This window comes from Trachypithecus francoisi, unplaced genomic scaffold (assembly GCF_009764315.1).
Source record: "Trachypithecus francoisi isolate TF-2019V2 unplaced genomic scaffold, Tfra_2.0 Lachesis_group7, whole genome shotgun sequence".
Taxonomy (NCBI): domain Eukaryota; kingdom Metazoa; phylum Chordata; class Mammalia; order Primates; family Cercopithecidae; genus Trachypithecus; species Trachypithecus francoisi.
Window position 1 is genome coordinate 72845922 of NW_022681472.1, and position 13174 is coordinate 72859095.

A 13174-nucleotide genomic window follows, 5' to 3' on the forward strand; every position below is an offset into this window, starting at 1 on the left:
TCTAGTCATTAGACCCCATAAAGTTTACTCCAAAGGAAACTTACAGGTGATTGCTTGAGGGAGCAAATTAAATGGAAGCTTTTTTCGCCATGGACACTTGCTAATAAGCTAGATGAAAATTGATTGTTTTTACAAGCCATTACCAAATGAGTGCTTACAGCACCCCTGAAGCAGTCTAAAACCCACTCTACAGAACCCAAACTCATGCTCAAGGTGACTAATCAAAAGTCACAACATGAGTCAGTATGAGCAGCCAGACTTACACAGATCACATCTACAGACCTAACTTCAATATCACCTCCGCCTAAAGCACTAGAGAGATTGGCATATCTTGACTTGCGGAGTTCTGCATCTCACACATGTAAGGCTATCTTCCAGAAAGCATCAATACAAGTAACACAGTAGTTGCTCTTACGCCAGAGCACAACACACGTAGCTTGCTCCGCTAGCGTATCTCCAAATTTAATAGTTCTTGCTTCATCTTCATGTGTTCCAAAATCAAGAATAAAAGGCAATAAAGTTTGTAAGCACCATTTCTCAAAGACAAATAATACTGCTAACCCACTGAGAGTAATGAGTCAAAACTCCAGGTGTAGCAGGCGAGTGAATGTAAACCTTTTGCAGCACCATCCCGGGCTATCATGCAAGTTTAGGGCTGGAAGGTATGCAAAAGGGGAACATAATGAAAATCCAGAAGTGTCCTTGCCAAAGAGATCCCTGTTTGGGAGAAAGAGCAAACTTGCTTTTCTACTAAATGCCACTTTTCTGATCAGACCCAATCCTGAGGTCCTGACCCCTTGTGGTCTTTAAACATAAACCAAAGTGTGTGTGTCATATTTCTTGGCCTGATCACAAAGAAGTCAAAAATTAGCTAAATTTAGTAAAACTTAAAGTTTTAAAGAAACCAACCCCTCCCTCCATTGCTGATCTCTGGAAAATGCTTCCATTCTGCAGAAAATGTAGAAATGTAATATTTATTTTGGGAATAAAAGGGTAAGAAAGATATTGTTCACTTGGATTAAGGGTATTTTCCAATATATATAATTCAAATTTCCTAAGCTGAAATCTCAGCTTTAGCCCTTTTAGAAGGATGAAGAACAGAATCCTTCCACAGAATTCTGTGAGACTGCTTTAGAAGACACTGAAAGGTTAGACTTCATCTCGAGTTACTCCACCATAAACCAGACAAAGAAATTCCTGAAAGGCTATAAGCATTTTTTTCTTACAAGCACCCACAGGAATAGGTCAATGTAAATGTCGTATAAACAAAGCAGTTCATTACTAACCATAGTTTAAATGTCTTTTATGAGAAAACTGTAATCCATTGCAATTGCACATTCACACATAACTGCCCCTGGATGAGAGGAAAATATGGATTCATAATTGATCTTAGTCTCCGGCTTTTCTTATGCCTGAAAAGCAAAAGGTATTGAGGGTTGGAAAGCTGAATCTGAGTGCTTGATACTTTCTCCTTCACTCTCTATGATCAAGTCTTGGAGGACTTTAATTTCCCTTCTAATCACTCCTGTAGAGGCCCTAGTGTCTGAAAAAATGCACAGACAACAATCAAACCTTTCATTTCAAGGCCAGTTTCCCACCATACCCCTTCCTGTTCCAATCAGGTTTGCGAAGCATTTCCCCTATTCTGCATTTCATGAATCAATTGCAAAATCTGCCAACCTCTGCCAGTTCCTCTTGTACTCAGCTGAGAGGTTCCCCTTCCTTCCCTGGGTAGCACAAGGCTGCTCTGGTTTTTAACTGGCGTAACGTGGAAATGCACTGTAGGAACTCACTAACTCTTTCACAGCCAGATACAAGTGAGAGTCTGGGCGGCAACCCCACCTACTAGGAAACTGGCTCACCAAGCTCAGGGTAAAGCAGATTTGTGGAATCTAGCTTTGACTCCAAATCCCCTGTCAGTTACTGTCACTGGGAGGGAAAAGGAAGACTGAAAAGGTCTACAAAGTAACCAATTCAGTTACTTAGCAACTGGACAAAACTTGCCTCACTACAGAGGGTAAGGAGGCATCTCACACCCATTCAAAGAGTAACTGTCTACAATTTATATGCAAATAGATAAAGACAAAAGAGAACGGGAAATCTAAATTAGCAACTGGAGTTTAGACAGTGGGACTGAGGCCCAGATTTAAAAAAAAAAAAAAAAAGTGTATCCTAGGAAAGAGACAGGACATGTACAGAAATGAAGGAATGAATGAATGAACACATGCATGCATGCAAAGCCACAGGCCCAACAAGTTTACAGTCTCCCTTCATAAAAGTCAAAGCCATGGGGGAGAGAGGAAAGTGCCACACAAAGTTCGATAAAATTTAAACACTTCTACTGCTAACATGAATTCCAGGCTTACAGAAAATGTGAAGTTGGGAAAACTCCTGGGAAAGTAGGTACCCCCGCTCATGAGAAAAGCAAAAAAAAAAAAAGCAGCACTCTTGGTGGAAGGTTTCTGGACTTTGGGACAGCCTCTCCGGGTCTCTAGACACCCTCAGAAACACCCTCCAGTACCCATGCCTGAAGTGCAGTTACTAAACTTGGATCAAACCCCGACTCTTAACAGGAGACACGCCGCCCTGCAGGTTTCCTAAGCAAGAGGGAGATACTGTCACCTACTTGGCTTGGGAAGGTGCTCCAGGCTTTTCGGTTTGCCCGAGGAGCTCCAACTCTCTGTCCCGGGCCTCTAGCTGCACACCTGAGCCGGATTTGCTCAGTTCTAGGTTAAAAAGAGGGAAGAGGACTGAGGGCTCCTCCGCCCCCACCCATGCCCCAACTTCACACCTGGACCAAGGCCGGTAGGGCCCAAGGCTGACTCCCAAAGACACGCCAGCCCAGACACTTACTTCTCATACTCGGTGTTATCTCTGTCACAGCGAGAATCCTTGTGCTTTTGCCAGTCTTTGCCATGCTTGCAGGTGGTGAGGAGCACAACGTCCTCCCCGTTATGGACGTGATATAAGGCATTCCTGGTGTCTGACCCTATCCCTGTCAGGTACCTCTTCCCCTTGAATACCAGCATGTACTTCCTGAGAGGAGGGATGGTGTTGAACTTCAAAAACCCCCTCTCCCCTCCTGTCCTGGGATGATCCTTAGAAAATAGGGGAATAGAAACATCAAAGTTGGGTCGGAAGTTTTCAGTACTGATGCTGGCTTTGGCCAGCATCGCCTGGCCGATGTCAAACCCCACGTCCTCGGTGTAGTCAGGCCAAGTGCCGGAATATAAATTAAAAATTAAATGATTCCTACCATTGTTCCACAAGTGGAGACTCTGCACTTTGGATCTCAAATTGTGCACATACTGAGGTGACAACTGGTCTCTGTCTAAAGTATCCAGACTCAGGACAAAGAGGCACGCCTGGCTGGGGTCCGAGGTGTAGAACCTGGAGCCCTCGATGGCCGCTAGAATGTTTTGGTAACTTTCGGCGATTTTCTCCCCTTTTTGCTGCGGGTATACGTAGACTTTGAAGCCGTTTTTCTTGCAAAGGGTGAAATCGAAGCAGGACTCCATGCGGCACTTCTTGCCTTTGTAGATGCTGGAGTTGGCATCTCGCTTCTGCCGGGGGGAAATGTGCACGCTAGAATCCTCGTTTTCCAATTGATCCCAAGGAACGAAGGGGCGCAGAGCGTCCGGGAAGCGGGGCCAGAAATGATCCGGACTGGGGTGGTGCAAGCCATTCCGACCGCTGTGCTCTTCTCTCCGGCTGTGGCTCCTCGATGCCCTAAACTGCAAGCCTCCGAAATAAAACAAAAGGGCGAGACAAGAGCCAGCTGAGAGCAGGATGAAATAGCGTTTTTTGGCCTGCATGTGTCCTGCCTGGGTCAAGAGGATTGTAAATAAACACAAGAATCACCCAAGTTTCCCAATCAACACTTTCAGCTCCAGTCCGCCATCTTCCCGCCTGTAAAGACTTCAAACTCTCCGCTCCCACCTTCTCTGGATGCCTTTCCCCAAGCCGTGGACTGATCCAGCGCATGTGGGCGATTTCTTTAACTTTCTCCCCTTCGGTCTTTCATCTTTGGGTTGCACAATGCACGGCAGAGAGCGGGGCTGAATATCTCGCACCCAGGGCGGGCGAGCAGCGGACTGTAATTTTCTTGCATGCAACAAGACAGAGGAAAAGAAAGAGAGAGGGGAGAAAAAAAAAAAGCTCCCGATACCCAATCAATGGCAAGACGAAGTGATTGCCTTGCCTCTCGGATTCCTCTCGGCAGCGTGGAAAATGAGCCCCGGGAAGGCAACTTCAACTCATCCACCACTCTCCGTGCAGAGCACTCCGGTTCCAACAAGTCAGCCGATCCCGGGTTCAGCCGGCTAGTGCATCTTGCAGCTGGGGCGCCGTAACCTCACAAATCCCTGCATCTCTCTTTATTCCCTTCTGCAGCGGCTCCAAGACTCCGGCGGTGTTTACTCCTGCGCTCGCGGGGCCGGCCCCCGGGACGCGCGGCGGCCCGGCTGGAGGCGGCGGCGGCGGCGGCGCTGGGTGGCGGCGGCGGCGCGTCCTCCCCGCGGGCAGTGCCGGCCCAGAGCGGCGCTTCGTAGGCCCCCGCGCGACTGCTGCCGACCGCCGCGTTCGGTCGCCGAATGTTACCCGGTTCTGAATGTTACACTTACACATTCCATTCCCGACACGACAGCGCTGACCTCATCCATCCACGCAGCCCGCGCTGCCATTGGCCGAGCGTCACGTCCGGGGGGGGCGGTGCTTCCGCTGCGCCCATTCATAACCCCCGGCCGCGGGCCGAGGCGCCGGCGCGGCGTTGGGGCAGCTGGGGGCGCGGAGATAGGGAGTTGCCAGGTTGCGTGCGGCCGGCGGGCTGCCGGGCAGGTGGAGCGCTGGGCGGCGCGGGGCGGCCCGGTGCGAGCCCCACGGCCCCTCGGCGCGCCCAGGCCCGAATCTCGGCCTGCACCGTGCCGGGGACCAGAGGCGCCTGCGGAAACGCGGCGGCTGGGGAAGGAGGCACCGGCAGGGGCCCCGTGTCGCGCGGCCCCGGGCGCCCTGGAGAATCCGGTCTTCTGGGCTGCCTGCCGGAACGCCTAGAGAAAGATGCTTTGAAAGAGGGAAGCATGGAGGAAAGGAAGACTTCATAGAAAGCGACAGCCGATCCGAAAGCTGCCTCTCCCAGCACTCCTTCCACAATCCGAGATCCAGTATTTCAATTTTCTGCTAAGCATTAAAACAGTAACCCGTTACTCCTCCCCTACATAGCACATCTTTTTTTAAAACCAAGGAAACACCCCAAACCCCAACAATAAAGAGGAATTATTACAATCAAGAGGAATTGTTGCAATTCTTCATGCCTGCCTCTGTGTGCTAAGAGTATAAGACAGCTATTCTGAATCCTCATTATCTACTTAGGCAGCCTTGCCTGAACCCCCTCTGTCTATTATGAAGAAGGCTTCCAAGAGATCTGATCACAGAGAAAAAAAAAATGTCTAATGGCTGCAGAGAAACCAGTTAATTTAAGCTTGCCCCAGCCCTCAAAGTGATGTTACTCTCGTGGTGGTGGTGGTGGTGGTGGTTTTCAAGATATCTCTTAAGGACATATGACTGGTAGAACTGTCAACTGTCCTAGCTATAGAAGGGAAACTTGCATCAGGAAAACGACCTTATTTACAATTAGTGCCAAACAGTTGGTCCTTCCCTCATTGAGCTCCCACTCCTTCGCCCAAGCTCCTGCCACCCCCAATGGAAGAACTTCACTGGATAACTCAGGTAACCGACTAGCAGTCCCACTAAAGATCCTCCAGGTCCACAAAGATGTACTAGGCTTGCAAACAGTATCTCTGGTCAAAGTAAAACTCCCTGGCCTCAAATCCTGAACACTGCTTTACAAAGAACACCTCCCACCCTCTGGCCTAGCTCAAGTCTCAGGGCTCAGGCAAGCTGGACAGTTGCCTAGGGCAGCCGGCTGTTTAGTGATTGTTTATTATGGGAGTGACTGAGAGCTAGGAGCAGACACTTCCCGGCTTCCCTCAGGCTGCAAAAACCCCAGCGGGGTGTGGATGAAGGGCAGGGTTATAGCAAGGCAGTGTGAAATGATACAGTGTGGAAAGTTTCAGACTTCTGTTGTTTCAGATTTGTTTTAATAAAGCGGGGAAGGGGCATGGGTGGGACATTAGTGTACATTCCTGAAGCCTCTCCCTATTTCTGACCTGCCAAAGATGAGACAGCTTTTCCAGATTTGACTTGTACCCCCTGCACAGTGTAGAGAGCCTGGGACAGGAATGAGGATTCAGTCATCTTCCAAATACAGTGATAATGATGCAGATAAAGGCAGTGATTGAAACCACATGTGACCCAAAGCTCCCCCCAGCCCAAGTTGCTAAGAACAACAGTTCAAGGCAGGAGGCCTTCTCTTCTGATCAGGGTGCAGATTATCTCAGCCCTGTGAAGTGGGGCTGTGGGACTGGAGGCTGTCTCTCTCTCTCTCTCTCTCTCTCTCTCTCTCTCTCTCTCCTCTCTCTTTCTCTTTCTCTCTCTCTCCATATATATGTATATATTATATATATATATATTTTTTTTTTTTTTTAAACGGAGTCTCACCTGTCGCCCAGGCTGGAGTGCAGTGGCAGGATCTCGGCTCACTAGAACCCCCGCCTCCCGGGTTCAAGTGATTCACCTCCCTCAGCCTCCGGAGTAGCTGGAATTACAGGCATGCACCACCAGCCCTGGCTAATTTTTTGTATTTTTGGTAGAGATGGGGTTTTGCCGTATTGGCCAGGCTGGTCTCGAATTCCTGACCTCAAGTGATCTGCCTGCCTTTGCCTCCCAAAGTGCTGGGATTACAGCGTGAGCCACCTCGGCAGGCCCCTCTATATCTTACCAGTTGTTTTGCATGACCTTAGGGGGAGTTAGCTACCCTCCTTGCTTTTTTGTGTTCTGTTTATGTTTTGGCATGTGCTTCCTGCCTTTCTTGTCTAATTATGGCTAATTTCCTTATCCCAGGCCCCAGTATTACCCATCTCTACCCGTACATTCCAAAATATTGCATACTATGAGAAAAACTTTGGTACTGACAATTAGAGAAAACTTGTATTCAGACCCCAAATCTGCCATTTACTAGTGCCTTGGGCATGTGGCTTATTTTCAGTGGACCTCCAGTTTCTCATCTGAAAAGTCAGGATAATAATATCTTTCTTGCCAGCATTTTTTTATTTTATTTTATTTTATTTTGTTTATTTATTTTTTTAGCAGAGTCTTGTTCTGTCACCCAGGCTGGAAGGTGCAGCAGTGTGGTCTCAGCTTACTACAACCTCCGCCTCCCGGGTTCAAGTGATTCTCCTGCCTCAGCCTCCCAAATTGCCGGGATTACAGGCAACCGCCACTACGCACGGTTAATTTTTGTATTTTTAGTAGAGACAGGGTTTTGCCATGTTGGCCATGGCTGGTCTCGAACTCCTGACCTCAACTGATCTGTCCGCCTCAACCTCCCAAAGTGCTAGGATTACAGGTGTGAGCCGCCACGCCTGGCCTCAATTTGTAAACTGTAAATTGCTGTACATGTGTAATACCGTTAGCCTAAGTTCCACTTTTCAAAATCCAGCTGGAATCTTAAAAGTAGCCCCTGCAATGGCATCATCATTTTGTCTCCTCTGTTTTATTTTTTCCTAACCCTTATTAGCTGAAATCTCCTCTATTTCTTTGCTTGTTAACTGTGTCTTCACGGTAAAGAAGCTCCTGAGAGGAGGAGCACTGTTTGTCCTACTCACTCCTTTATCCCAAATGCCAAGGGCAGTACCTGGCACTTAGGTGGAGCTCAATCACTGGTTCAAATGAATGAATGACTTACTAAAATTCAGCTTCACCACAGCACTTGTACAAACTTGAAAAGAAAGAGCTCCTAAGTACAACAAAAGCAAAAGTAAACAAGTGGAATACATCAAACTAACAATCTTCTGCACAGTCAGTAAAGGAAACAATCAACAAATGAAAAGGCAGCCAACAGAAGGAAAGGAAATATTTGCAAACCAAACATCTGATGTGAGGTTAATATCCTAAATATACAAAGAACTCACACAACCTAATAGCAAATAAATAAATAAATAAATTTAAAAATGGGCAAAGGACCTAAATAGACATTTTTCAAAAAAGACATTCAAATGGCCAATGGATATATGAAAAGGTGTTCATCATCGTTAATTATCAGGGAAACAAAACCACCGTGAGATACTACCTCACACCTGTTAGAATAGCTATTATCAGAAAGACAAAAGATAACAAGTGTTTGGGGCAATATGAAGAAAAGAGAACCCTTGCACAGTGTTGGTGGGGTTGTAAATTCATGTGGCCATTGTAGAAAATGATAGGGAAATTCTCAAAAAATTAAAAGTACAATTACCATATCATCCAGCAATCTTACTTCTGGGTATATATCCAAAGCAAATGAAATCAACATGTTAAAGAGATGTCTGCACTCCCATGTTCACTACAGTGTTATTCACAACAATCAATACATGGCAACAACCTAAATGTCTGTTGACTGATGAATGAACAAAGAAAATGTGATACATATATGCAATGGAATATTATTCAGCCATAAGAAGCAGGAAATCCTACCAGTTGAGACAACAGGGATGAACCTTATGCTGAGTGGAAGAAGCAAGATACCGAAAGACAAGTACTGCACTTCTGTGTGAATCTGATCTATATGTGGAACCTAAAAAAGTCAAACTCACAGAAGCAGAGAGTGTAATGGTGGTTGCCATGGTCTGGGAGTTTGGGACAATAGGGAGATGTTAGTCAAAGAATATAAACATTCAGTTATAAGATGAGTAAGTTCTGGGGATCTAACATACGGCATGGTGACTGTGGTTAATAATTCTGTACTGTATACTTGGAATTTGCTAAGACAGTAAATCTGAAGTACTCTCACACACACACACACACACACACTATGTGCCATGACAAATGGGTTAATTAGCTTGATACTAGTAATCATTTCACAAAGTATACATACATCAAATCATGTTGAACATCATAAATGTATATAGAATTTTTATTTGTCAATCATATCCCAATACATCTGTGGAAAAATCTTTTTTAAAGGCCCCTTGGTAGTCCTCAGAGCAAGACTCAGTCTGTGGTTTGAAGTGGAAATATTACTAACCAGGAGTATCTTCACAGAGGGCAACTTGGTCCATTGTAAATCCTTTAACAATGATGTGTTTCAAACCATGTAACTCCTCTGGTCAAAACCCTCAAGGGATCCCTGTCTCTCTCTCCACTAAGAGATAAAGCCCTTTCAATTACCTACAAGGTCCTGCAGGATTTTTCTTAACCGTCCCTCACCTCCGCTCACCACATCCTCTCACCCCATTTCCTGCCCATCTCTCTCTCCCTCCCTCCTGATCTACTCACTGTGCTCCAGCCAGGCTGGTGACCTTGTTATTTCTCATGCATGGCAAGCATGTCCCTGCCTCAGGGCCCCTGCACACACTTGTCTCCGCCAGTCTGCATCCCAATCCACCTAGCACGCTCCCTCACTTCCTTCAAGTCTCTCCTCAGACGCCACCTTACTATTAAGACCTTCTCGGCCGGGCGCGGTGGCTCAAGCCTGTAATCCCAGCACTTTGGGAGGCCGAGACGGGCGGATCACGAGGTCAGGAGATCGAGACCATCCTGGCTAATACGGTGAAACCCTGTCTCTACTTAAAAATACAAAAAACTAGCCGGGCGACGAGGCGGGCGCCTGTAGTCCCAGCTACTCGGGAGGCTGAGGCAGGAGAATGGCATAAACCCGGGAGGCGGAGCTTGCAGTGAGCTGAGATCCGGCCACTGCACTCCAGCCTGGGTGGCAGAGCAAGACTCCGTCTCAAAAAAAAAAAAAAAAAAAAAAAAAAAAACCTCTCTAACCACCCTACATAAAACAGCAGCACTCCTTCTTTTCCCCAATCCCCTCACCCTCCTTTATTTTTCTTGTTAGCATTAATCAGCACCTGACTGTCTATATACTGGCTTGTTCATCTATTACTGATCTGTTGCATCTAGAATGTGGGTTCCATGGGGCAAGGACTTGGTCTTTTTGTTCGGTGTTATATCCTCAATAATAACAACAGTGTCCGTCACTAAATAAACACTTGTGGAACTAATTAATTAATCTGATCTTACTGTCTGTAAGACAAATAAGAGAATATTCAAGGCTAGAGTTCTATCATTACACACACACACACGAAGCTAAAGGAGCATTCGAGCCTTGCTTCATTTCCTTTTCCAGGTGTACTTTTTCCCCAGGGCTGTCTAAAGACCTGAAAACAGTGTGGCACAAAAGGACCCAGAAAATGTAACCTTGAACAAGTCAATTCACTTCCCTAAGCTTTGGTTTCTCATTGGTAAAGTCAAGAGTAACTGTAATATAGCATGCTTAGCTCATTTGAGTTACTGTAATAATCAAATGAGAATAAAATCATAATATACGAAAAAAATTTTGCAATCCACAATGCACATGGCAGGGGCAAGATTTAGTCATCACACTCCTGGACAAATGTGGACACAAGTACATGATGAGATCATGTTTGCAAGTCGACAGCATTAAATATGTGGAATATCGCCCATCAAACACACATTAGTTTCCAGATTCTTTGCAGACTCTGAAATGGTCATTGACTGTTACAAACCAACAGAAAAAAGGAAAACGGAAAAACAGCCAATGGAAGCAAAGCAAAGGAGACTATTTTTCTTTTTAATGTAGAAAGCACTGCAGGAACATATGTTTATCAATGGTCTACAATTGTATTTGCTATAGAAAAAAATAATTTATTGGCTCTAAAATATGAAAACGAGTTGAAGTATTGGAATTAGTAAATGTTTAAATTCCCTAAAATGTAACCCTAGGTCAACTGGCAAGGCAATCCAATCTTCATAAACATATACAAAATTTGTATTTGATGTGGGCATATTGTAAGGTTTTGGTAATGTCTGATGGGACCTCTAGCAGTAATCATTTCCAGCTTCTAGAAAGAACAGGAAACTCTGATGGGTTTATACTGATAGGATATAGAAGGTGGGAAAGGACAATCAGGTCAAGAAAAGTTCAGGCATTGTGGAATAGTAATGATGAATCTAGAGATTCCCAGCCAGAAAACAGGAGCCTAGTTTCTAGTTCCTGCTCTTCTAGGAATCTGAGGAAACCTGTCACATTGTTTCTGAATGCTAGGACATGAGAGTTTCATAAAAAAAATGCAGGCTAAGATGTGGTGATATCTTTCCAGCTGAAATAGTCAAGGATGCCCTGTGTAGATCAAGTGGGTCCAGGAGGGGAAGAGCTTGGGAAAGAGGAAGATGGAACTCCGCTGAGAAGGAAGCAAACAAGTGGAAGGAAAACAAGTAGAAGTAGGAGGCCCCACCAGGCTTCCCAAGATAGCCAAGCAGGAAGCTAACCAGGAGCAAAAAAGGGAAATTCACCCCTGTATGTGTCAAATCCTGCGCCAGGTGCTTTACCGGTATTATCTCTTTGATCCTTGCAAGGTTCCTAAGACACAGGTACTCTCCTTATCAGCTGTCACAAATGAGGAAACTGAAATTCAATCCTAGGAGGGGGCTCTTGGCAATTCATTCACATAGTCCTTGAACAAATATTCATTGAGCAGATTACCAGGGGTATCTGTCTAGAGTCTTTTGTCATTTACAAAACACTTTCAGAAGAATTTTTGCTTGAATATCACCGGAACTCTGCGAAGCAGGAAAATAACATCATCCATGTTTTACAAAAAATTAAGAATCTGGTTCGGATTTTTTTTTTCTTCTTCTTCCCAAGATGGAGTCTTGCTCTATCGCCCAGGCTGGAGTGCAGCAGCACAGTCTCAGCTCACTGAAACGTCCATCTCCCAGGTTCAAGCGATTCTTCTGCCTCAGCCTCCTGAGTAGCTGTGACGACAGGTACATGCCACCATGCCCGGCTAATTTTTGTATTTTTAGTAGAGATGGGGTTTCACCACGTTGGCCAGGCTGGTCTCATCCTGACCTCGTGATCTGCCCACCTCGGCCGCCCAAAGTGCTGGGATTACAGGTGTGAGCCACCGTGCCTGGCCTGGTTCAGGGTTTCTAGCCTGGGCACTGTTGATATTTTGCTCCACATAACTCTCTGTTGGAAGAGGCTGTCCTGTGCATTGTGGGATCCACATCCCTTGCCTCTACCCACTAGGTGCCCAACAGCACTCCCACCTGCGTCACAAGTCGGGATGCCAAAAATCTCTCCAGACACTGTCAAATGTCTGGAAGCAAAATGACCTCCAGTTGAGACCCACTACTCTAGTTGAATAACTTACTAAAGGTCAACTGATTTGAACATGGAGAATTTGGAATTTGACCCTCATTTTCCGGCTTCGTGCCAGGGCTCTGCCACAAGACTGCAGCTTCCTTTAGAGAATCTAAATTTATCTCCTTTCTTCAAGGCAAGTTGATCAGAAAAATCTCATAGACATCCATTTGAGACATTTTTATTGAGAACCTACTATGTGCCTGTGTTCTAGGAACTCAGGGCACAAGGTGTAAAAGACAAACAAGGTGTCTACTCTCCTTCTAATTGGGGAAATAGATAATAAAATAATAAGTATGCCAGGCCGGGTGGCTGTAATTCCAGAACTTTGGGAGACTCAGGCAGGCAGATCACTTGAGGTCAAGAGTTTGAGACCAGCCTGGCAAACATAGTGAAACCCCATCTCTACTAAAAATACAAAAATTAACCAGGCACGGTGGCGTCCGGTTGCATTGGAGGCTGTAGTGATTTGAAATCATGCCACTGCACTCCAGCCTGGGTGACAGAAGGAGACTACATCTCAAAAATAAAATAATAAGTAAATACATTAGCAAGATCATTTCAGATAGTTCTATGGAGAAATTAAAAGGATAATGGCATAGATTGGGATGAGGAAGAGTAAGGAGGCTCACTTTAAACAGGATGGTCAATGAAGGTCTCTAACATTTCAGCAGCTGCCATAAGACTGATGCGGAAAGAGCCTTGGGAAGAGTGTACCAGGCCCAGGATCTGGTCAGTGCAAAGATCTTAAGGCAGAAAGGAGTTTGAAGAATTAGAACAGTGTTTTTCAAACTTCAGCATGTAACTAATCACCTGATGGACTGGTTAAAACACAGACTGCCAAATCCCACCCCCTAGAATTTCTGATTCAGTAGACCTGGTGTGGCCCAAGAATTTGCATTTCTAACA

The 13174-nt window shown here is 45.7% G+C and overlaps 1 protein-coding gene across 1 annotated transcript in view; it reads right to left on the reverse strand.

Moving 5' to 3' along the window:
• Window positions 1-4597, reverse strand: part of EXT1 (exostosin glycosyltransferase 1) — a 321186-nt gene extending 316589 nt beyond the window's left edge. Inside the window, exon 1 of the mRNA XM_033203373.1 lies at window positions 2854-4597. Within this exon, the coding sequence (XP_033059264.1) occupies window positions 2854-3815 (962 nt within the window). The 5' untranslated portion in view covers window positions 3816-4597. The remainder of the gene's footprint in view (window positions 1-2853) is intronic.
• Between the last annotated feature and the right edge of the window lie 8577 nt (window positions 4598-13174).